We start from the raw sequence: 26,083 nt of genomic DNA, 5'->3' as shown, positions 1-26,083 counted from the left end.
GGACAGGCGAGGAGCAGCCGATATACAAGGAGAGAGGTGGGGAGCAGGCGGTATATAAGGAGAGAGGTGGGCGACAGGCGAGGAGGAGGCGGTATACAAGAAGAGAGGTGGGGGACAGGCGAGGAGCAGCCGGTATACAAGGAGAGAGGTGGGGAGCAGGCGGTATATAAGGAGAGAGGTGGGGAACAGGAGAGGAGCAGCCGATATACAAGGAGATAGGTGGGGGACAGGCGAGGAGGAGGCGGTATATAAGGAGAGAGGTGGGGAACAGGAGAGGAGCAGCCGATATACAAGGAGATAGGTGGGGGAAAGGCGAGGAGGAGGCGGTATACAAGGAGAGAGGAGGGGGACAGGCACGGAGGAGGCAGTATACAAAGAGAGGTGGGGAGCAGGCGAGGAGTAGGCAGTATACAAGGAGAGAGGTGGGGAGCAGGCGAGGAGGAGGCGGTATAAAAGGAAAGAGGTGGGGGACAAGCGAGGAGGAGGCGGTATACAAGGAGAAGTAGGGAGCAGGCGAGGAGGCGGCTATATACAAGGAGAAAGGTGGGGGACAGGAGAGGAGGAGGCAATATATAAGGAGAGAGGTGGGGAGCAGGCGAGGAGGCGGTATACAAGGAGAGAGGTGATGGACAGGCAAGGAGGAGGAGGCGGTATACAAGGCGAGAGGTGGGGGATAGGCGAGGAGGAGGCGATATACAAGGCGAGAGGTGGGGGACTGGCGAGGAAGAGGGGACATACAAGGCGAGAGGTGGGGAGCAGGCGAGGAGGCAGTATACAAGGAGAGAGGGGGGGAGCAGGCGAGGAGGCAGTATACAAGGAGAGAGGGGGGGAGCAGGCAGTATACAAGGAGAGGGGTGGGGGCAGGCGAGGAGGCGGTATACAAGGAGAGAGGTGGGGAGCAGGCGAGGAGGAGACGGCGGTATACAAGGAGAGAGGTGGGGGGCAGGTGAGGAGGCGGTACACAAGGAAAGGGGTGGGGAGCAGGCGAGGAGGAGGCGGTATACAAGGAGAGAGGTGGGGGGCAGGCGAGGAGGCGGTATACAAGGAGAGGGGTGGGGAGCAGGCGAGGAGGCGGTATACAAGGAGAGGGGTGGGGAGCAGGCGAGGAGGCGGTATACAAGGAGAGGGGTGGGGAGCAGGCGAGGAGGAGGCAGTATTGAAGGAGAGAGGTGGAGAGCAGGCGAGGAGGAGGCGGTATACAAGAGAGGTGGGGAGCAGGCAGGATACAAGGAGAGAGGTGAGGGCAGGCGAGGAGGCGGTATACAAGGAGAGAGCGAGGAGGAGACGGCGGTATACAAGGAGAGAGGTGGGGGGGCAGGCGAGGAGGCGGTATACAAGGAGAGGGGTGGGGAGCAGGCGAGGAGGAGGCAGTATTCAAGGAGAGAGGTCGGGAGCAGGCGAGGAGGAGGCGGTATACAAGGAGAGAGCGAGGAGGAGATGGCGGTATACAAGAAGAGAGCGAGGAGGAGACGGCGGTATACAAGAAGAGAGCGAGGAGGAGACGGCGGTATACAAGGAGAGAGGTGGGGAGCAGGTGAGGAGATGGTATACAAGGAGAGGGGTGGGGAGCAGGTGAGGAGGCGTTATACAAGGAGAAAGGTGGGGGCAGGCGAGGAGGAGGAGGCGGTATACAAGGAGAGAGGTGGGGAGCAGGTGAGGAGGAGGAGGTGGTATACAAGGAGAGGGGTGGGGAGCAGGTGAGGAGGCGTTATACAAGGAGAGAGGTGGGGGCAGGCGAGGAGGAGGAGGCGGTATACAAGGAGAGAGCGAGGAGGAGACGGCGCTATACAAGGAGAGAGGTGGGGAGCAGGTGAGGAGGTGGTATACAAGGAGAGGGGTGGGGAGCAGGTGAGGAGGCGTTATACAAGGAGAAAGGTGGGGGCAGGCGAGGAGGAGGAGGCGGTATACAAGGAGAGAGGTGGGGGGCAGGCGAGGAGGCGGTATACAAGGAGAGGGGTGGGGAGCAGGCGAGGAGGCGGTATACAAGGAGAGGGGTGGGGAGCAGGCGAGGAGGAGGCAGTATACAAGTAGAGTTGTGGGGGGCAGGCAAAGAGGAGGAGGCGGTATACAAGGATAGAGGTGGGGAGCAGGCGAGGAGGAGGCAGTATTGAAGGAGAGAGGTGGAGAGCAGGCGAGGAGGAGGCGGTATACAAGAGAGGTGGGGAGCAGGCAGGATACAAGGAGAGAGGTCGGGAGCAGGCGAGGAGGAGGCGGTATACAAGGAGAGAGCGAGGAGGAGACGGCGGTATACAAGAGAGCGATGAGGAGACGGTGGTATACAAGGAGAGAGGTGGGGAGCAGGTGAGGAGGTGGTATACAAGGAGAGGGGTGGGGAGCAGGTGAGGAGGCGTTATACAAGGAGAAAGGTGGGGGCAGGCGAGGAGGAGGCGGTATACAAGGAGAGAGGTGGGGAGCAGGTGAGGAGGAGGCGGTGGTATACAAGGAGAGGGGTGGGGAGCAGGCGAGGAGGAGGAGGCGGTATACAAGGAGAGGGGTGGGGAGCAGATGAGGAGGCGTTATACAAGGAGAGAGGTGGGGGCAGGCGAGGAGGAGGAGGCGGTATACAAGGAGAGAGGTGGGGAGCAGGTGAGGAGGTGTTATGTAAGAGGAGAAGTGGTTGGGGCAGCGAGGAGGAGGAGGCGGTATACAAGGAGAGAGGTGGGGGACAGGCGAGGAGGAGGCGGTATACAAGGAGAGAGGTTGGGGCAGGCGATACAAGGAGAGGAGGTTGGGGGCAGGCGAAGAGGCGGTATACAAGGAGAGAGGTGGGTGGCAGCCGGGGAGGAGGAGGCGGTATATAAGGAGTGGGGTCATCCAGTCATTTATGTAACAAGCCCACTCATTTCCAGAAAGTGATGTACAGAGTCGTTAATCTCCTAACTGGAAAGTGGAAGAAATCACAGATTTCATACGACTGCGAAAAAGTCAATATCCTATTACGGTATGTTTTCAGGCACGGTGCCCCCCATCCTGTATGACTCCCCCGGAGACATGCCATCTGCCAGCACTGAGCCGCTATGGGGCGATCGGGAAGTTGTAGGGGCTCCTGAGATTTCCCTTTGGATGTCAAGGTCACGCTGGTACAGTAAGACAGCAGTGGAGAGACGGCGCAGGGCGAGGGTGGAGGACCCCCGCAGGGCGAGGGTGAAGGACCCCCACAGTCCTTGGGGTGGAGGCACAATGACTTTACAATTGTGTCAGGGTTGATACAAAAACTAAATGCAGAGACTTGGGCAGTGGGCGGCAGCTCCAGACAGGCAATAATTCACTTACTTTCCCATTTGCCGCTGAGTGCAGATTCTCTAATGAGTCTGTAAATGTCTGAGAGCGGATCCCCGCACCGCAGTCATTACTGTACACGATGAGACGGAGGCAAGGTGTCCATCACTGACCACTATACGACTACACCCACATCATCCCCCCAAAGGGCCACATACAAGACTATGGGGCTGTCAGGAGCCCTACAACTTAAAGTGGAGGCTCTGACCAATAGCAGATCTGTGCCCCCAATAGAAGACAGCGTCTCGCCCCGGTCACTGTCCACAATCAGAGGAGTCAGCAGCGGCTGGTCATGGACTGGGATCATCCCTGGATAATGAGAACCAGAACCCTCATCCTACAGCAAGCACAAGCCAAAACAGACCCACCCCGAGGGTGAGACGCCCACACATTTCTCTAATGGAGTACATCATTCGCCTGTAGCTTGCCCAGCTCTGGGGTCGCACATCACAGTCCATCCCGACTGCCGGTGAAGACTCCGGAGGTCGGTGTGCGGCTCTGCGCATCTTCACCGGATGCCGGAATGAACAACTGCTAACAGCACGGACTATGGACTCAGAAATATCTCCCGGCTGCGGGACCGATGACATACGGGTGATGTGTGAAGATTTATTGTAATGTGGTGGCTGCTTCTCAACGATACCCATGCTCTTTATTTAGCTCCATGCTGCTTTGTCTGGAGGAGAGGCCCATTGAACACGGTGCTGGTGTCCGTCGTTATCACAGTCGTGAGTTTACTTGTTTCTGGTGGAGCTGTCGGGGCTCAGTGGGCATCACCTCAATGCAGATCTTCCGTCTATATTCAGTCCTTACAACATATCTGCTGGTGGAGCTGCGGGGTCGGGGCTCAGTGGGCATCACCACAATGCAGATCTCCCCCTTCTCAGTGCTCCCCTCTATATTCAGTCCTTCTCTCTAACATATCTGCTGGTGGAGCTGCGGGGTCGGGGCTCAGTGGGCATCACCACAATGCAGATCTCCCCCTTCTCAGTGCTCCCCTCTATATTCAGTCCTTCTCTCTAACACATCTGCTGGTGGAGCTGCGGGGTCGGGGCTCAGTGGGCATCACCACAATGCAGATCTCCCCCTTTTCAGTGCTCCTCTATATTCAGTCCTTCTCTCTAACATATCTGCTGGTGGAGCTGTCGGGGCTCAGTGGGCATCACCACAATGCAGATCTCCTCCTTCTCAGTGCTCCTCTATATTCAGTCCTTCTCTCTAACATATCTGCTGGTGGAGCTGTGGGGTCGGGGCTCAGTGGGCATCACCACAATGCAGATCTCCTCCTTCTCAGTGCTCCTGTCTATATTCAGTCCTTCTCTCACACATCTGTTGGTGGAGCTGCGGGGTCGGAGCTCAGTGGGCATCACCACAATGCAGATCTCCCCCTTTTCAGTGCTCCTCTATATTCAGTCCTTCTCTCTAACATATCTGCTGGTGGAGCTGCGGGGTCGGGGCTCAGTGGGCATCACCACAATGCAGATCTCCTCCTTCTCAGTGCTCCTCTATATTCAGTCCTTCTCTCACACATCTGCTGGTGGAGCTGCGGGGTCGGGGCTCTGTGGGCATCACCACAATGCAGATCTCCTCCTTCTCAGTGCTCCTCTATATTCAGTCCTTCTCTCTAACATATCTGTTGGTGGAGCTGCGGGGTCGGGGCTCAGTGGGCATCACCTCAATGCAGATCTCCCCCTTTTCAGTGCTCCCGACTATATTCAGTCCTTCTCTCTAACATATCTGCTGGTGGAGCTGCGGGGTCGGGGCTCAGTGGGCATCACCACAATGCAGATCTCCCCCTTCTCAGTGCTCCCCTCTATATTCAGTCCTTCTCTCTAACACATCTGCTGGTGGAGCTGCGGGGTCGGGGCTCAGTGGGCATCACCACAATGCAGATCTCCCCCTTTTCAGTGCTCCTCTATATTCAGTCCTTCTCTCTAACATATCTGCTGGTGGAGCTGTCGGGGCTCAGTGGGCATCACCACAATGCAGATCTCCTCCTTCTCAGTGCTCCTGTCTATATTCAGTCCTTCTCTCACACATCTGTTGGTGGAGCTGCGGGGTCGGAGCTCAGTGGGCATCACCACAATGCAGATCTCCCCCTTTTCAGTGCTCCTCTATATTCAGTCCTTCTCTCTAACATATCTGCTGGTGGAGCTGCGGGGTCGGGGCTCAGTGGGCATCACCACAATGCAGATCTCCTCCTTCTCAGTGCTCCTCTATATTCAGTCCTTCTCTCTAACATATCTGTTGGTGGAGCTGCGGGGTCGGGGCTCTGTGGGCATCACCACAATGCAGATCTCCTCCTTCTCAGTGCTCCTCTATATTCAGTCCTTCTCTCTCACACATCTGCTGGTGGAGCTGCGGGGTCGGGGCTCAGTGGGCATCACCACAATGCAGATCTCCTCCTTCTCAGTGCTCCTCTATATTCAGTCCTTCTCTCTAACATATCTGTTGGTGGAGCTGCGGGGTCGGGGCTCAGTGGGCATCACCACAATGCAGATCTCCTCCTTCTCAGTGCTCCCCTCTATATTCAGTCCTTCTCTCTCACACATCTGCTGGTGGAGCTGCGGGGTCGGGGCTCAGTGGGCATCACCTCAATGCAGATCTCCCCCTTCTCAGTGCTCTTGTCTATATTCAGTCCTTCTCTCACACATCTGCTGGTGGAGCTGCGGGGTCAGGGCTCTGTGGGCATCACCACAATGCAGATCTCCTCCTTCTCAGTGCTCCTCTATATTCAGTCCTTCTCTCTAACATATCTGTTGGTGGAGCTGCGGGGTCGGGGCTCAGTGGGCATCACCTCAATGCAGATCTCCCCCTTTTCAGTGCTCCCGACTATATTCAGTCCTTCTCTCTCACACATCTGCTGGTGGAGCTGCGGGGTCGGGGCTCAGTGGGCATCACCACAATGCAGATCTCCTTCTCAGTGCTCCTCTATATTCAGTCCTTCTCTCTAACATATCTGCTGGTGGAGCTGCGGGGTCGGGGCTCAGTGGGCATCACCTCAATGCAGATCTCCCCCTTCTCAGTGCTCTTGTCTATATTCAGTCCTTCTCTCACACATCTGCTGGTGGAGCTGCGGGGTCAGGGCTCAGTGGGCATCACCTCAATGCAGATCTCCCCCTTCTCAGTGCTCTTGTCTATATTCAGTCCTTCTCTCACACATCTGCTGGTGGAGCTGCGGGGTCGGGGCTCAGTGGGCATCACCACAATGCAGATCTCCTCCTTCTCAGTGCTCCTCTATATTCAGTCCTTCTCTCTAACATATCTGCTGGTGGAGCTGCGGGGTCGGGGCTCAGTGGGCATCACCACAATGCAGATCTCCCCCTTCTCAGTGCTCCCCTCTATATTCAGTCCTTCTCTCTAACATATCTGTTGGTGGAGCTGCGGGGTCGGGGCTCAGTGGGCATCACCACAATGCAGATCTCCCCCTTCTCAGTGCTCCCCTCTATATTCAGTCCTTCTCTCTAACATATCTGCTGGTGGAGCTGCGGGGTCGGGGCTCAGTGGGCATCACCACAATGCAGATCTCCTCCTTCTCAGTGCTCCTCTATATTCAGTCCTTCTCTCTAACATATCTGCTGGTGGAGCTGCGGGGTCGGGGCTCAGTGGGCATCACCACAATGCAGATCTCCTCCTTCTCAGTGCTCCTCTATATTCAGTCCTTCTCTCTAACATATCTGTTGGTGGAGCTGCGGGGTCGGGGCTCAGTGGGCATCACCACAATGCAGATCTCCTCCTTCTCAGTGCTCCTCTATATTCAGTCCTTCTCTCTAACATATCTGTTGGTGGAGCTGCGGGGTCGGGGCTCAGTGGGCATCACCACAATGCAGATCTCCCCCTTTCCAGTACCAAGGCTTATACTCATTCCTTCCCTCTGATATCAGTGGGCACCATGTGACGCGACCCCTCTCCACTCACTGACCCACCTTATATTTGAGTCTTCACAAAGCATCACACAGGGAATGATTGCAGTCAGTGACTACGGAGACACATAGCTCTGCCTCGGAGCTGCGGACACTAAACAGGAGGAGATTAATCATGGAGATTGGCAGCTGAAGGGGGCCTGAGGACAGACACCTATTGGTAACTATAATCTGTCAGTATAAGCAGGCCCCCGGCAATGTCTGAGGATCTACAGCCTGCAGGTCTGAACGGTGCCCACCCGGGGATAGAGGACAGCGTGCTTTCACACCAGACAGTGCATTCCCTGCGCCCTTAGTAGTGTGCATGCCCACGGGGGCCGCAGCCGCGCACATTACTCAGGATAGTCAGCAATTACTTGTTACTCAGACCCGAGGGGCTTTTCTTTTTTGCTCAATTCCCCCTGCTGGAGTGGTTATTATAAAGTGGGCCACGTATCGGGGGTTACTAAATCATCATCTCACCGGCATCCGGTGACAGATCACAGCAGTTGTTGGTTACTTAAAGTGAAAACCTTGCTTAAAGGCAACACAACACCGTCCCTTTAAATGATTAATCCTGGGTTCCATGCAGGGACTGCAAAGCTTAACCTGTAACATGCCAGAATGGCCTTGTCACAGAGCGACACCATCAGCACCCCAAACCAATGACAACACCCTGCTCACAGCTGAGGGCTCGTTACAATGTGCAAGTGCATGCAATCACTTAGGACTTGTGCGCCTGCTGCCTTCAGCACAGAGGGGCTTCAATCTACAAACGTCAGCAAAGGAAGTATTCACTGACTGCAAGCAAAGCAGCGGTAAGAGCCCGGGAGTACGCTAAGCAAGGGTTAATCATATGCCCAGTGCTGCCCCCACCTGGCCGCAGACCCCCAGATGTCTCACATGTTGTCTCTGGAGGGTACATGGTCTACGGCAGCCCGCATGGGTGGTGACGGAGGATGTCTCACCTTCAGGCAGGGTGGTGATGGCCGTCACTCTGAGGTTCAGGTTAGGAAGAGGAACAGCACAGATATTCCGGCCAAGACGCTGCACCGCCGGCAACGTGAATGAGATCTCGTACTTGTGGAGGATCTTCAGAAAGCCGACCTGCAGAGGAAAGAAGGCAAGAAACAAACACGGAAGGCAAGGAGAGAAGGTCGGAAGGCAAGGAGAGAAGGTCGGAAGGCAAGGAGAGAAGGTCGGAAGGCAAGGAGAGAAGGTCGGAAGGCAAGGAGAGAAGGTCGGAAGGCAAGGAGAGAAGGTCGGAAGGCAAGGAGAGAAGGTCGGAAGGCAAGGAGAGAAGGTCGGAAGGCAAGGAGAGAAGGGCGGAAGGCAAGGAGAGAAGGGCGGAAGGCAAGGAGAGAAGGGCGGAAGGCAAGGAGAGGAGAGCGGAAGGCAAGAGAGAAGGGCGGAAGGCAAGAGAGGAGGGCGGAAGGCAAGAGAGAAGGGCGGAAGGCAAGAGAGAAGGGCGGAAGGCAAGAGAGAAGGGCGGAAGGCAAGAGAGAAGGGCGGAAGGCAAGAGAGAAGGGCGGAAGGCAAGAGAGAAGGGCGGAAGGCAAGAGAGAAGGGCGGAAGGCAAGAGAGAAGGGCGGAAGGCAAGAGAGAAGGGCGGAAGGCAAGAGAGAAGGGCGGAAGGCAAGAGAAGAGCGGAAGGCAAGAGAGAAGAGCGGAAGGCAAGAGAGAAGAGCGGAAGGCAAGAGAGAAGAGCGGAAGGCAAGAGAGAAGAGCGGAAGGCAAGAGAGAAGAGCGGAAGGCAAGAGAGAAGGGCGGAAGGCAAGAGAGAAGAGCGGAAGGCAAGAGAGAGGGGCGGGAAAAAAGGAGAAAGAAACAAGGAGGAAAAAGGGAGGGAAGGAGATGGCAAGTGAGTCAGATAAGACGTTCCAAGCCATCTAGAAAGTGAACGTTGGGCATAGGGCCGCACCGCACCCACATCACCAATTGGGGAACACTTGGACACATACAACAATTCTGAGTGTTTCCATCTCCTCCCCAGCCGGGGCTGCAGCGTCCGCACATTCCCAGATGGCGTCTTGTGGGAAGTTGTGTGGGACGTAAGCGAGGAGCGATCATCTCCTGCCATCATCCCACAGATGTACTGGGCAGTGATGGGATAGTGAACATGTACACTGACCGAGCAGCCAAGGGTTAATGTGTCTGCCCAATACTTCGGCATCATGGCACAATGCCCGCACCAACAGAGGCTGCGATTAATGAGCATTTCCAGGATGCCGCGCGCTCGGCTCTGCTGTAATCTCCCCTAATAGGATAATCAGCTCCGAACAACACACAGAGGCGTCAGCAGGAGACCAGCGAAGGCTCGGATACAGCGCCGAGGTGTACACCGGTACCACCGGCACCAAGGACTGTACACTGGACCCGCCTCGGAAGCCCCCCACACCCGGGAAGACAGGGACCCCCGCACGCCCCATCCCCAGGAGGACGTCCTCCCGACCCGTCTCTGCTGTCAGTCACTTGTACCTTGACTAAGTAATGGCCGTCGTCTTCCCGAGAGACCATCACCACCGAGTCGTGGAGCTTCTCCTCAAAGTGCACGTGGCTGTGGGACCCCTCCCCAGAGAGGCCGGCGGCGAAGCGCACACCCGACACTTTGGGTTTCGCTCCTGGAGAGGAAATAAACAACTAATCAGGTTATCGGGGGCCACAACATACAGGGACACAGAGCGCAAGACACCTGTGGTGCCCCCCGCAGACGGAGCTGTGATAACAGGGGAAGTTCGGTCTTACCCAGTGATCGGACATGGACTGGGGGGCTCTGTGCTCACATTACAGCGGCTGCTCAGTGACCCCCCATTAGGACGGTGGATGAGGCCCCTTGGAGGATGTGGAGCTCGGATACGTGTAATCCCAGCAGGCGGAGGACTGAGCGGAGCAGACACTACGGGGGGCTCAGGACACCGGTAATGACACACATGAAGGAGACCACCTCACCTTTCTTAGCTGCAGCCATCGATCGCACAGGAGAAACCTTCCAGTCCGTCAGAAGTCGGTGCCCATTGTGGCCACGCGCCTGTACCTGAGAAAACACAGGGGTGAGCGGAGGGACGGGACCCCTCTACAGCGGTAGATGTACGGTGTCAGCTGCACCCGGGGATCTATCTGCCCTGACTGGGTGGTCCGGACCCATGGCATGACGTGGCGAGGATGCGATACCAGGTAACTGTGGGAGCCACCGGGCAGAGGGACAGGGATCTGCCATAGGCCCAGGACGTGCCGCTGACGGGTGTTACCCTCCAACCTGCAGAAGTATGGACACCAGCTCCCTACCCTGCGCCATCTGACGCTAAAGTCCTGAATGGCGCCATCCGACAACAGTGACCGCCAAGGTGACTGAAAGCTCTGAAATGGCACATGAAGGACATCCTTAGCCCACCCGGGCCGAGCGCAGGAGAAGCGGCACAAGCTCCAGAGCAGACACAGAAGAGCCACTGCCGCATCATGGAGTCCGACCACAACCCGTCAGATCACCTCCACCACCCCCACTGCCCTGTGCCAGCCGGGGAGCGATGCCCTGCACCAGTGCAGCCGCTGCACCCAGCTCCAGGACACCTCCCTGCATCGCCAGCTGTCACCCCGGGTAATGGGGGAGATGTCCTGCACCAGTGCACCCACTGCACCCAGCTCCAGGACACCTCCCTGCATCGCCAGCTGTCACCCCGGGTAATGGGGGAGATGTCCTGCATCAGTGCACCCCCTGCACCCAGCTCCAGGACACCTCCCTGCATCGCCAGCTGTCACCCCAGGTAATGGGGGAGATGTCCTGCATCAGTGCACCCCCTGCACCCAGCTCCAGGACACCTCCCTGCATCGCCAGCTGTCACCCCAGGTAATGGGGGAGATGTCCTGCATCAGTGCACCCGCTGCACCCAGCTCCAGGACACCTCCCTGCATCGCCAGCTGTCACCCCAGGTAATGGGGGAGATGTCCTGCATCAGTGCACCCGCTGCACCCAGCTCCAGGACACATCCCTGCATCGCCAGCTGTCACCCCAGGTAATGGGGGAGATGTCCTGCATCAGTGCACCCGCTGCACCCAGCTCCAGGACACCTCCCTGCATCGCCAGCTGTCACCCCAGGTAATGGGGGAGATGTCCTGCATCAGTGCACCCCCTGCACCCAGCTCCAGGACACCTCCCTGCATCGCCATCTGTCACCCCGGGTAATGGGGGAGATGTCCTGCACCAGTGCACCCACTGCACCCAGCTCCAGGACACCTCCCTGCATCGCCATCTGTCACCCCGGGTAATGGGGGAGATGTCCTGCATCAGTGCACCCCCTGCACCCAGCTCCAGGACACCTCCCTGCATCGCCAGCTATCACCCCAGGTAATGGGGGAGATGTCCTGCATCAGTGCACCCGCTGCACCCAGCTCCAGGACACCTCCCTGCATCGCCAGCTGTCGCCCCGGGTAATGGGGGGAGATGTCCTGCATCAGTGCACCCGCTGCACCCAGCTCCAGGACACCTCCCTGCATCGCCAGCTGTCACCCCGGGTAATGGGGGGAGATGTCCTGCATCAGTGCACCCGCTGCACCCAGCTCCAGGACACCTCCCTGCATCGCCAGCTGTCACCCCGGGTAATGGGGGAGATGTCCTGCATCAGTGCACCCCCTGCACCCAGCTCCAGGACACATCCCTGCATCGCCAGCTGTCACCCCAGGTAATGGGGGAGATGTCCTGCATCAGTGCACCCCCTGCACCCAGCTCCAGGACACCTCCCTGCATCGCCATCTGTCACCCCGGGTAATGGGGGAGATGTCCTGCATCAGTGCACCCGCTGCACCCAGCTCCAGGACACCTCCCTGCATCGCCAGCTGTCACCCCGGGTAATGGGGGAGATGTCCTGCATCAGTGCACCCACTGCACCCAGCTCCAGGACACCTCCCTGCATCGCCAGCTGTCACCCCGGGTAATGGGGGAGATGTCCTGCATCAGTGCACCCGCTGCACCCAGCTCCAGGACACCTCCCTGCATCGCCAGCTGTCACCCCAGGTAATGGGGGAGATGTCCTGCATCAGTGCACCCACTGCACCCAGCTCCAGGACACATCCCTGCATCGCCAGCTGTCGCTCCAGGTAATGAGGGAGATGTCCTGCATCAGTGCACCCCCTGCACCCAGCTCCAGGACACCTCCCTGCATCGCCAGCTGTCACCCCGGGTAATGGGGGAGATGTCCTGCATCAGTGCACCCGCTGCACCCAGCTCCAGGACACCTCCCTGCATCGCCAGCTGTCGCCCCGGGTAATGGGGGAGATGTCCTGCATCAGTGCACCCACTGCACCCAGCTCCAGGACACATCCCTGCATCGCCAGCTGTCGCTCCAGGTAATGAGGGAGATGCCCTGCATCAGTGCACCCACTGCACCCAGCTCCAGGACACATCCCTGCATCGCCAGCTGTCACCCCAGGTAATGGGGGAGATGTCCTGCACCAGTGCACCCCCTGCACCCAGCTCCAGGACACCTCCCTGCATCGCCAGCTGTCACCCCGGGTAATGGGGGAGATGTCCTGCATCAGTGCACCCGCTGCACCCAGCTCCAGGACACCTCCCTGCATCGCCAGCTGTCACCCCGGGTAATGGGGGAGATGTCCTGCATCAGTGCACCCCCTGCACCCAGCTCCAGGACACCTCCCTGCATCGCCAGCTGTCACCCCAGGTAATGGGGGAGATGTCCTGCATCAGTGCACCCACTGCACCCAGCTCCAGGACACCTCCCTGCATCGCCAGCTGTCACCCCAGGTAATGGGGGAGATGTCCTGCATCAGTGCACCCCCTGCACCCAGCTCCAGGACACATCCCTGCATCGCCAGCTGTCGCTCCAGGTAATGAGGGAGATGTCCTGCATCAGTGCACCCCCTGCACCCAGCTCCAGGACACCTCCCTGCATCGCCAACTGTCACCCCGGGTAATGGGGGAGATGTCCTGCATCAGTGCACCCGCTGCACCCAGCTCCAGGACACATCCCTGCATCGCCAGCTGTCACCCCGGGTAATGGGGGAGATGTCCTGCATCAGTGCACCCGCTGCACCCAGCTCCAGGACACCTCCCTGCATCGCCAGCTGTCACCCCGGGTAATGGGGGAGATGTCCTGCATCAGTGCACCCGCTGCACCCAGCTCCAGGACACCTCCCTACTTCGCCATCTGTCACCCCGGGTAATGGGGGAGATGTCCTGCATCAGTGCACCCCCTGCACCCAGCTCCAGGACACATCCCTGCATCGCCAGCTGTCACCCCGGGTAATGGGGGAGATGTCCTGCATCAGTGCACCCGCTGCACCCAGCTCCAGGACACCTCCCTGCATCGCCAGCTGTCACCCCGGGTAATGGGGGAGATGTCCTGCATCAGTGCACCCGCTGCACCCAGCTCCAGGACACCTCCCTGCATCGCCAGCTGTCACCCCGGGTAATGGGGGAGATGTCCTGCATCAGTGCACCCCCTGCACCCAGCTCCAGGACACCTCCCTACTTCGCCATCTGTCACCCCGGGTAATGGGGGAGATGCCCTGCATCAGTGCAGCCGCTGCACCCAGCTCCAGGACACCTCCCTGCATCGCCAGCTGTCACCCCAGGTAATGGGGGAGATGTCCTGCACCAGTGCACCCGCAGCACCCAGCTCCAGGACACATCCCTGCATCGCCAGCTGTCACCCCGGGTAATGGGGGAGATGTCCTGCACCAGTGCACCCACTGCACCCAGCTCCAGGACACCTCCCTACTTCGCCATCTGTCACCCCGGGTAATGGGGGAGATGTCCTGCATCAGTGCACCCGCTGCACCCAGCTCCAGGACACCTCCCTGCATCGCCAGCTGTCACCCCAGGTAATGAGGGAGATGTCCTGCACCAGTGCACCCCCTGCACCCAGCTCCAGGACACCTCCCTGCATCGCCAGCTGTCACCCCGGGTAATGGGGGAGATGTCCTGCACCAGTGCACCCCCTGCACCCAGCTCCAGGACACCTCCCTGCATCGCCAGCTGTCACCCCAGGTAATGGGGGAGATGTCCTGCATCAGTGCACCCCCTGCACCCAGCTCCAGGACACCTCCCTGCATCGCCAGCTGTCACCCCAGGTAATGGGGGAGATGTCCTGCATCAGTGCACCCGCTGCACCCAGCTCCAGGACACCTCCCTGCATCGCCAGCTGTCACCCCAGGTAATGAGGGAGATGTCCTGCACCAGTGCACCCCCTGCACCCAGCTCCAGGACACCTCCCTACTTCGCCATCTGTCACCCCGGGTAATGGGGGAGATGTCCTGCATCAAATGCACCAAATTCTGCACCAATATGCAAGAAACGATTGAAGATTAATCCCTCAGTCAAACACCAGTGACCGCAGCCTCGTACCCAGAGGAGGACGTCAGGACAGGAGATGCCGCGGTACTAATCCCCCCAAGCTGTGCACAATGCCCCCATTATCTCAGCCCCGCACTCCGACGTCTGGGAACGCTCCGCGGCTTTATTACCATTGCTGCATTAAACCCTGCAAATTACAGGACATTCACGGAGAGGACGCTTCCTGGCGGCACGGACGGTGATGGGTGAGACCTGAGTGGACTCTGATGTGTAGAGTCACCAATATGAGACACATCGGTCCAAATGGTACTGGACTGAAGGACCTGAGACGGCACAGTCTCCGCAGCACAATCGCCACTATGCGTTCAAAGACGCAGGTGGCAAACTTGTGTGACCGGACATGAGGCGCGTCTTTCCAGACTGCAGCATGACTATTTCTGTAGTGCATATTTAAGTAAATAGGGCAGCACACTGCAGCGCCAAAACATGCAAACTTGAAAACACAAAATTTGAACTGCATTACTGCACTGAAAATATGAAAAATGAGAGCTTTTAGCGCATAAAAATGGCCAATTTTATGTGTACCTCGTAGCCACGATAAGGCATCTCTCTTATACGAGGCCCTACGCTTGACCTACCTCTCTGAGAATAAACGTCTCCATCTGAATGGGTACATGTGAAACCTCTCCTTGGACTCAAATTCTCTCTCACTGTGTTTTTTGAAATGTATTCTCTAGCCTTCTGATCGTGCACTCCCCGCCTCCTAGCTTCAGGTGTTTTAATTATAATAGGTCCAATACCCCTCCACATAGAGAGAGAATTTGAGTCCAAGGAGAGGTTTCACATGTACCCATTCAGATGGAGACGTTTATTCTCAGTGAGGTAGGTCAAGCGTAGGGCCTCGTATAAGAGAGATGCCTTATCGTGGCTACGAGGTACACATAAAATTGGCCATTTTTATGCGCTAAAAGCTCTCATTTTTCATATTTTCAGTGCAGTAATGCAGTTCAAATTTTGTGTTTTCAAGTTTGCATGTTTTGGCGCTGCAGTGTGCTGCCCTATTTACTTAAACATATACGAGTTGGCGACTCTGGGTTCAGCACCTGTTCACACTGTGTCTATGTTTGGATGTGCAGATCAGGTTTTTTGAAATGTATTTCTGTAGTGCAGACGCTCCGTCCCCGCTGGACAAATATCACCGTCCAATGTACAGGACGTTGTGATTCCTCGCGGTTCAATGAATACATGCAGAATCACCGCGCGTACAAAAGCCGACAGCGCTCTGGAAGGAGCGGGTATCTGCTGCATCCAAAGCGCTGCCGTTCCGGACCGTGGAGACAGATGTAGTAAAATCGTATCTAATTATTAGTCGCATGCGTATTAATTATGGAAACACAGCTTACTGCGCATGTGTACTAATTTACATATGTTGAATGTGTCACATCCGGAAGTACGGGACAGGCCGGGTCACTTTCCATAGAAATACACGCAGCCGCACACTCTGGTCCCGAGCGCCGGGTGTTGATGCAAGAGACCCCGGCCACACAGGAAGTTCCTGAAAGCAGAGGGGTCAGTAATTTGTAATGTCCTTTTTTTTAAAAAAAAAAAAAAAAATAGCGTGGGATCCCCCTTTATTTGTTAACCAGCCACAATACAGCAGATAGCTGGGACTGGTAAGGATCCAGTATCCATGACCCTTACCAGCCGGATAATACCAGGCCACAGCAGTCTGCTCACCTTGGATTTTAGCAAAAATAGGGGAATCCACTCAAAAAAAAAAAAAAATAGAGTGGGATCCCCCTATTTTTGTTAACCAGCCAAGGAAAAAGCAGACAGCTGCGGCCTGGTATTCTCGGGCTGGCCAGGCCCATGGATTTTCGCCCTCACCAGCCTAAAAATAGCAGCCCACAGCTGGCACATCCAAAGATGCAACAATTGTGGCACTTTACCCGGCTCTTCCCACTTGCCCTGTGGCGGTGGCAAGTGGGGTAATATTTGTGGGGTTGATGTCACCTGTGTATTGTGAGGTGACATCAAGCCCACAGCTTAGTATTGGAGAAGTGTCTATAAAGACACCCATCCATTACTAATCCTACAGTTACACGGTAAATAAAGACACGGACAGAATAAAGTCCTTTATTACCTTAATTTACCATACTTACTGCATCGCCTAATCCCCGACGCCCTCGATCTCCTGCGAAAAAAAATAAATAAATAAACCAACATAAATACTCCCTGTCTGACGTAGTCCAATTACCGAGTGTCCCACGATGAGTCCAGCTCTGCTACATCTGGATGCCTTTGGCTGAATGGTGGCATGATAACATCCAGACACAGCGGAGCTTGTAGATGACCAATGGCGATACCTCGGTCTCCGGTGGTCACGTGCACGGCAGTTCTCGCGGTCAGCTGATCTCATCGCGAGAACTGCAGTGGATGCGAACTTCTGGCTCTGGCACAAGGTAAGACTTTACGTAAATTAGTTCACATGCAGAGTAAGCTGCGTTTACGCACTTACAGTACTACGCATGTGACTATAAAGTTGATGCGGTTTTACTTCATGTAATGATAGTCGGAGCGTCTCCGTGACATAAATAGACATGCTGAGGACTGGAAAGACGAGCCACATGTGCGTTTACACAGGGAGCCGCGAGCGTCTTTTAACGCATAGTCGCAATGGGATTTATTGAAATCCCAGCCATCAATTCGTGGAATTTTCTGCACAGCGCAGATGTGTTGTGGAATTGTAAGTCCAGTCTCTCCGGACAAACGATCCTTCGCTCAGGACGATGTCGGCTGACTCCATGGTTCTCTGTACGGCGTCAGGTTTCAATCAGTAGATGACGATTTCTCTCCAGGGATCTTCTGACGTTGTATCGCGACCGTTGCCCGAACACACGAAGGAGGAACGTTACACAGAACCCACCTCTGCGCAGCGAACTCGGCGAAACATGACAGACTTCTCCCGGCAGCCGAGACCACAGATCCCTGCACATGAGGAGGCCACAGATGACCAGCACCAGCCACTACGCTTCCCTCACCGGACCCTCAAACTGTCTGCATCCCTCACACCCCACCCAGAGTAACGAGACCTCTCTGGTGCATCATCACCCGCCACCACCGAGTGCGACAGTGAGAAGATGACAAAGGAGAACCGGGACCAAAGCAAGAGGCTGCTCCTGTCTACATCCTGCAGCCTCAGTGCCCGAGACGTCACCAGATCCTACATCTCCACCACCACCTCCGACACCGACCGCCATCACAGCAACAACAAGGGCGTCTTCACACAGCGGCCGTATAATAGCGGTTATATTCATGTACATAGGGGCAGTATTGTAGTAGTTATATTCATGTACATAGGGGCAGTATTATAGTAGTTATATTCTTGTACATAGAGGCAGTATTATAGTAGTTATATTCTTGTACATAGGAGCAGTATTATAGTAGTTATATTCTTGTACATAGGAGCAGTATTATAGTAGTTATATTCTTGTACATAGGAGCAGAATTATAGTAGTTATATTCTTGTACATAGGAGCAGTATTATAGTAGTTATATTCTTGTACATAGGAGCAGAATTATAGTAGTTATATTCTTGTACATAGGAGCAGTATTATAGTAGTTATATTCTTGTACATAGGAGCAGAATTATAGTAGTTATATTCTTGTATATAGGGGCAGTATTATAGTAGTTATATTCTTGTACATAGGATCAGTATTATAGTAGTTATATTCTTGTACATAGGAGCAGAATTATAGTAGTTATATTCTTGTACATAGGGGGCAGTATTATAGTAGTTATATTCTTGTACATAGGAGGCAGTATTATAGTAGTTATATTCTTGTACATAGGAGCAGTATTATAGTAGTTATATTCTTGTACATAGGGAGCAGTATTATAGTAGTTATATTCTTGTACATAGGATCAGTATTATAGTAGTTATATTCTTGTACATAGGAGCAGTATTATAGTAGTTATATTCTTGTACATAGGGGCAGTATTATAGTAATTATATTCTTGTACATAGGAGCAGTATTATAGTAGTTATATTCTTGTACATAGGAGCAGTATTATAGTAGTTATATTCTTGTACATAGGGGCAGTATTATAGTAATTATATTCTTGTACATAGGAGCAGTATTATAGTAGTTATATTCTTGTACATAGGAGCAGTATTATAGTAGTTATATTCTTGTACATAGAGAGCAGTATTATAGTAGTTATATTCTTGTATATAGGGGCAGTATTATAGTAGTTATATTCTTGTACATAGAGAGCAGTATTATAGTAGTTATATTCTTGTACATAGGAGCAGAATTATAGTAGTTATATTCTTGTACATACAGTTAGGGCCAGAAATATTTGGACAGTGAGTTGGGCTCTGCATGCCACCACATTGGATTTGAAATGAAACCTCTACAACAGAATTCAAGTGCAGATTGTAACGTTTAATTTGAAGGGTTGAACAAAAATATCTGATAGAAAATGTAGGAATTGTACACATTTCTTTACAAACACTCCACATTTTAGGAGGTCAAAAGTAATTGGACAAATAAACATAACCCAAACAAAATATTTTTATTTTCAATATTTTGTTGCAAATCCTTTGGAGGCAATCGCTGCCTTAAGTCTGGAACCCATGGACATCACCAAACGCTGGGTTTCCTCCTTCTTAATGCTTTGCCAGGCCTTTACAGCCGCAGCCTTCAGGTCTTGCTTGTTTGTGGGTCTTTCCGTCTTAAGTCTGGATTTGAGCAAGTGAAATGCATGCTCAATTGGGTTTAGATCTGGAGATTGACTTGGCCATTGCAGAATGTTCCACTTTTTGGCACTCATGAACTCCTGGGTAGCTTTGGATGTATGCTTGGGCTCTGCAGCATTTGATACTGTGGATCATCAGCTCCTCCTCACTATGCTCCGCTCCATCGGCCTCAAGGACACCGTTCTCTCCTGGTTCTCCTCCTATCTCTCTGACCGATCCTTCACTGTATGTTTCGCTGGTTCCTCCTCCTCTCACCTTCCCCTTACTGTTGGGGTTCCTCAAGGATCAGTCCTAGGCCCCCTCCTCTTCTCGTTGTATACTGCCCCTATTGGACAAACAATCAGTAGATTTGGCTTCCAGTACCATCTCTATGCTGACGACACCCAACTATACACTTCTTCTCCTGATCTCACGCCTGCCTTATTAGAAAACACCAGTGATTGTCTTACCGCTGTCTCTAGCATCATGTCCTCCCTCTATCTGAAACTAAACCTGTCAAAAACTGAACTCCTCGTGTTTTCTCCCTCTACTAACCTACCTTTGCCTGACATTGCCATCTCCGTTTGCGGTTCCACCATTACTCCAAAGCAACATGCCCGCTGCCTTGGGGTCATCCTTGATTCTGACCTTTCATTCACCCCCCACATCCGATCACTGGCTCGCTCTTCTTACCTGCATCTCAAAAACATTTCTAGAATTCGCCCTTTTCTTACTTTCGACTCTGCAAAAACTCTTACTGTTTCACTTATTCATTCTCGTCTGGACTATTGTAACTCTCTACTAATCGGTCTCCCTCTTGCCAAACTCTCCCCGCTCCAATCTGTCCTGAATGCTGCTGCCAGGATCATATTCCTCACCAACCGTTACACCGACGCCTCTACCTTGTGCCAGTCATTACACTGGTTACCCATCCACTCAAGAATCCAGTACAAAACTACTACCCTCATCCACAAAGCACTCCATGGCTCAGCACCACCCTACATCTCCTCTCTGGTCTCAGTCTACCACCCTACCCGTGCCCTCCGCTCCGCTGATGACCTCAGGTTAGCATCCTCAATAATCAGAACCTCCCACTCCCGTCTCCAAGACTTTACACGTGCTGCGCCGATTCTTTGGAATGCACTACCTAGGATAATACGATTAATCCCCAATCCCCACAGTTTTAAGCGTGCCCTAAAAACTCATTTGTTCAGACTGGCCTACCGCCTCAATGCATTAACCTAACGATCCCTGTGTGGCCTATATTAAAAAAAAAAAAAAAAAATTAATTAACTGGTTCATGCAGCTTTACATGAACACCCGAGCCTTACACTATGGCTGGTCCGAATAACTATAGCAATTGTTACCATCCACCTCTCGTGTCTCCCCTTTTCCTCATAGTTTGTAAGCTTACGAGCAGCAGGGCCCTCACTCCTCTTGATATCTGTTTTGAACTGTATTTCTGTTATGCTGTAATGTCTATTGTCTGTACAAGTCCCCTCTATAATTTGTAAAGCGCTGCAGAATATGTTGGCGCTATATAAATAAAAATTATTATTATTATTATTATTGTCCATCTGTACTATGAAGCGCCGTCCAATCAACTTTGCAGCATTTGGCTGAATCTGGGCTGAAAGTATATCCCGGTCCACTTCAGAATTCATCCGGCTACTCTTGTCTGCTCTTATGTCATCAATAAACACAAGTGACCCAGTGCCATTGAAAGCCATGCATGCCCATGCCATCACGTTGCCTCCACCATGTTTTACAGAGGATGTGGTGTGCCTTGGATCATGTGCCGTTCCCTTTCTTCTCCCCATCATTCTGGTACAGGTTGATCTTTGTCTCATCTGTCCATAGAATACTTTTCCAGAACTGAGCTGGCTTCTTGAGGTGTTTTTCTGTCTATTTTTGGTATTGATGAATGGTTTGCATCTAGATGTGAACCCTTTGTATTTACTGTCATGGAGTCTTCTCTTTACTGTTGACTTAGAGACAGATACACCTACTTCACTGAGAGTGTTCTGGACTTCAGTTGATGTTGTGAACGGGTTCTTCTTCACCAAATTAAGTATGCGGCGATCATCCACCACTGTTGTCATCCGTGGACGCCCAGGCCTTTTTGAGTTCCCAAGCTCACCAGTCAATTCCTTTTTTCTCAGAATGTACCCAACTGTTGATTTTGCTACTCCAAGCATGTCTGCTATCTCTCTGATGGATTTTTTCTTTTTTTTCAGCCTCAGGATGTTCTGCTTCACCTCAATTGAGAGTTCCTTTGACCGCATGTTGTCTGCTCACAGCAACAGCTTCCAAATGCAAAACCACACACCTGGAATCCACCCCTGACCTTTTAACTACTTCATTTATTACAGGTTAACGAGGGAGACGCCTTCAGAGTTCATTGCAGCCCTTAGAGTCCATTGTCCAATTACTTTTGGTCCCTTGAAAAAGAGGACGCTATGCATTACAGAGCTATGATTCCTAAACCCTTTCTCCGATTTGGATGTGGAAACTATCATATTGCAGCTGGGAGTGTGCACTTTCAGCCCATATTATATATATAATTGTATTTCTGAACATGTTTTTGTAAACAGCTAAAATAACAAAACTTGTGTCACTGTCCAAATATTTCTGGCCCTAACTGTATATTCATGTACATAGGGGCAGTATTATGGCAGTACCCTCTCTGCACACAGGGGGGCAGTACCCTCTCTGCACACAGGGGGGCAGTACTCTCTCTGTACACAGGGGGGCAGTACTCTCTCTGCACACATGGGGGCAGTATTATCTCTGTACACAGGGGGGCAGCACTCTCTCTGTACACATGGGGGCAGTATTACCTCTGTACACAGGGGGGCAGTACTCTCTCTGCACACATGGGGGCAGTATTATCTCTGTACACAGGGGGGCAGTATTATCTCTGTACACAGGGGGGCAGTATTACCTCTGCACACAGGGGGGCAGTATTATCTCTGTACACAGGGGGGCAGTATTATCTCTGCACACAGGGGGCAGTATTATCTCTGTACACAGGGGGGCAGTATTATCTCTGTACACAGGGGGGCAGTATTATCTCTGCACACAGGGGGCAGTATTATCTCTGTACACAGGGGGGCAGTATTATCTCTGCACACAGGGGGGCAGTATTATCTCTGTACACAGGGGGGCAGTATTATCTCTGCACACAGGGGGCAGTATTATCTCTGTACACAGGGGGGCAGTATTATCTCTGTACACAGGGGGGCAGTACTCTCTCTGCACACATGGGGGCAGTATTATCTCTGTACACAGGGGGGCAGTATTATCTCTGCACACAGGGGGGCAGTATTATCTCTGTACACAGGGGGGCAGTATTATCTCTGCACACAGGGGGCAGTATTATCTCTGTACACAGGGGGGCAGTATTATCTCTGCACACAGGGGGGCAGTATTATCTCTGTACACAGGGGGGCAGTATTATCTCTGCACACAGGGGGGCAGTATTATCTCTGCACACAGGGGGGCAGCACTCTCTCTGTACACATGGGGGCAGTATTATCTCTGTACACAGGGGGGCAGTATTACCTCTGTACACAGGGGGGCAGCACTCTCTCTGTACACATGGGGGCAGTATTATCTCTGTACACAGGGGGGCAGTATTACCTCTGTACACAGGGGGGCAGCACTCTCTCTGTACACAGGGGGGCAGTATTATCTCTGCACACATGGGGGCAGTATTACCTCTGTACACAGGGGGGCAGTATTATCTCTGTACACAGGGGGGCAGTATTACCTCTGTACACAGGGGGGCAGTATTACCTCTGTACACAGGGGGGCAGTATTATCTCTGTACACAGGGGGGCAGTATTACCTCTGTACACAGGGGGGCAGTATTATCTCTGTACACAGGGGGGCAGCACTCTCTCTGTACACAGGGGGGCAGTATTATCTCTGCACACAGGGGGGCAGTATTACCTCTGTACACAGGGGGGCAGCACTCTCTCTGCACACAGGGGGGCAGTACTCTCTCTGCACACAGGGGGGCAGTATTATCTCTGCACACATGGGGGGCAGTATTATCTCTGTACACAGGGGGGCAGTATTATCTCTGCACACATGGGGGGCAGTATTATCTCTGTACACAGGGGGGCAGTATTATCTCTGCACACAGGGGGCAGTATTATCTCTGTACACAGGGGGGCAGTATTATCTCTGTACACAGGGGGGCAGTACTCTCTCTGCACACATGGGGGCAGTATTATCTCTGTACACAGGGGGGCAGTATTATCTCTGCACACAGGGGGGCAGTATTATCTCTGTACACAGGGGGGCAGTATTATCTCTGCACACAGGGGGCAGTATTATCTCTGTACACAGGGGGGCAGTATTATCTCTGCACACAGGGGGGCAGTATTATCTCTGTACACAGGGGGGTAGTATTATCTCTGCACACAGGGGGCAGTATTATCTCTGTACACAGGGGGGCAGCACTCTCTCTGTACACATGGGGGCAGTATTATCTCTGTACACAGGGGGGCAGTATTACCTCTGTACACAGGGGGGCAGCACTCTCTCTGTACACATGGGGGCAGTATTATCTCTGTACACAGGGGGGCAGTATTACCTCTGTACACAGGGGGGCAGCACTCTCTCTGTACACAGGGGGGCAGTATTATCTCTGCACACATGGGGGCAGTATTACCTCTGTACACAGGGGGGCAGTATTATCTCTGTACACAGGGGGGCAGTATTATCTCTGTACACAGGGGGGCAGTATTATCTCTGTACACAGGGGGGCAGTATTACCTCTGTACACAGGGGGGCAGTATTACCTCTGTACACAGGGGGGCAGTATTATCTCTGTACACAGGGGGGCAGTATTACCTCTGTACACAGGGGGGCAGTATTACCTCTGTACACAGGGGGGCAGTATTATCTCTGCACACATGGGGGCAGTATTACCTCTGTACACAGGGGGGCAGTATTATCTCTGTACACAGGGGGGCAGTATTACCTCTGTACACAGGGGGGCAGCACTCTCTCTGTACACAGGGGGGCAGTATTATCTCTGCACACAGGGGGGCAGTATTACCTCTGTACACAGGGGGGCAGTACTCTCTCTACACACAGGGGGGCAGTATTATCTCTGTACACAGGGGGGCAGTATTACCTCTGTACACAGGGGGGCAGTATTACCTCTGTACACAGGGGGGCAGTACTCTCTCTGCACACAGGGGGGCAGTATTATCTCTGTACACAGGGGGGCAGTATTATCTCTGTACACAGGGGGGCAGTATTACCTCTGTACACAGGGGGGCAGCACTCTCTCTGCACACAGGGGGGCAGTATTACCTCTGCACACAGGGGGGCAGTATTATCTCTGCACACATGGGGGGCAGTATTATCTCTGCACACATGGGGGGCAGTATTACCTCTGTACACAGGGGGGCAGTACTCTCTCTGCACACAGGGGGGCAGCACTCTCTCTGTACACAGGGGGGCAGTATTATCTCTGTACACAGGGGGGCAATACTCTCTCTGTACACAGGGGGGCAGTACTCTCTCTGTACACAGGGGGGCAGTATTATCTCTGCACACAGGGGGGCAGTATTATCTCTGTACACAGGGGGGCAGTACTCTCTCTGTACACAGGGGGGCAGTATTATCTCTGTACACAGGGGGGCAGCACTCTCTCTGTACACAGGGGGGCAGTATTATCTCTGCACACAGGGGGGCAGTATTATCTCTGTACACAGGGGGCAGTATTACCTCTGTACACAGGGGGGCAGTATTATCTCTGTACACATGGGGGCAGTATTATCTCTGCACACATGGGGGCAGTATTACCTCTGTACACATGGGGGCAGTAGTATCTCTGCACACATGGGGGCAGTATTATCTCTGCACACATGGGGGCAGTATTATCTCTGTACACAGGGGGGCAGCACTCTCTCTGTACACAGGGGGGCAGCACTCTCTCTGTACACATGGGGGCAGTATTACCTCTGTACACAGGGGGGCAGCACTCTCTCTGTACACAGGGGGGCAGCACTCTCTCTGTACACAGGGGGGCAGCACTCTCTCTGTACACAGGGGGGCAGTATTATCTCTGTACACAGGGGGGCAGTATTACCTCTGTACACAGGGGGGCAGTACTCTCTCTGTACACAGGGGCGCAGTATTATCTCTGCACACAGGGGGGCAGTATTATCTCTGCACACAGGGGGGCAGCACTCTCTCTGTACACAGGGGGGCAGTATTATCTCTGCACACAGGGGGGCAGTATTACCTCTGTACACAGTGACCACACTCCTCTGCACATATAATCCTCCATCTCCCGGGACATCAGACATTAGTAGACAGATAACCCGCAGCTCCGATGTAAACACCCCGCACAGCAGCCGCTGATCCCCGCACTGACTCCGAGGACTGTAAGGGAAGAGCAGCCGCCATGTTCTCACCTGTCACCGGAGGTAAGTATTGCCCCGCAGCCGCCGGCAGCACAGCGCCCTCCCGCGGTGCAGCCCCGTCACGTCCCGTGCTCATACTGAAGCAGCTCTAGCACCAGACTGAAACCGCCGAGATGACTCCGCCTACTAAGTCGTCATTGGATGTAATAACTGAGGGACATCTTCACCACACCCCCAAGTGATGTCATCCCTCACTGCAAACCACGCCTTCATCCCTGTGAAGTATTCTCCTCACGTCATCGGCGCCATTTTTTGATTGGCATATGGTTGGCGCTAAATAACTGTGGTCGTGGCCTAGAGAGAGATCATAACAAAGTGATAATGTACTCAGTCGCCTAGCAACAGTGGCCCCATAACAACAGCGACAATGCCCCCATAACAGCGACAGTGCCCCCATAATAACAG

General features: G+C 53.6%; 1 protein-coding gene across 1 annotated transcript in view; it reads right to left on the bottom strand.

Annotated features, from left to right (window-relative positions):
* The window catches only part of ADISSP (adipose secreted signaling protein), a 34,330-nt gene extending 8,534 nt beyond the window's left edge, over window positions 1-25,796 (bottom strand). Inside the window, exons 1-4 of the mRNA XM_069745092.1 lie at window positions 25,670-25,796; window positions 10,131-10,215; window positions 9,660-9,802; window positions 8,150-8,288 (exon numbers count right to left, since the gene is read on the bottom strand). Of these exons, the coding sequence (XP_069601193.1) occupies window positions 8,150-8,288; window positions 9,660-9,802; window positions 10,131-10,149 (301 nt within the window). The 5' untranslated portion in view covers window positions 10,150-10,215; window positions 25,670-25,796. The remainder of the gene's footprint in view (window positions 1-8,149; window positions 8,289-9,659; window positions 9,803-10,130; window positions 10,216-25,669) is intronic.
* Between the last annotated feature and the right edge of the window lie 287 nt (window positions 25,797-26,083).

The sequence above is a fragment of the Ranitomeya imitator genome, chromosome 1, assembly GCF_032444005.1.
Source record: "Ranitomeya imitator isolate aRanImi1 chromosome 1, aRanImi1.pri, whole genome shotgun sequence".
Taxonomy (NCBI): domain Eukaryota; kingdom Metazoa; phylum Chordata; class Amphibia; order Anura; family Dendrobatidae; genus Ranitomeya; species Ranitomeya imitator.
Note: the sequence above shows the minus strand (reverse complement) of the source record. Positions and strands in the feature narration are given on the sequence as shown.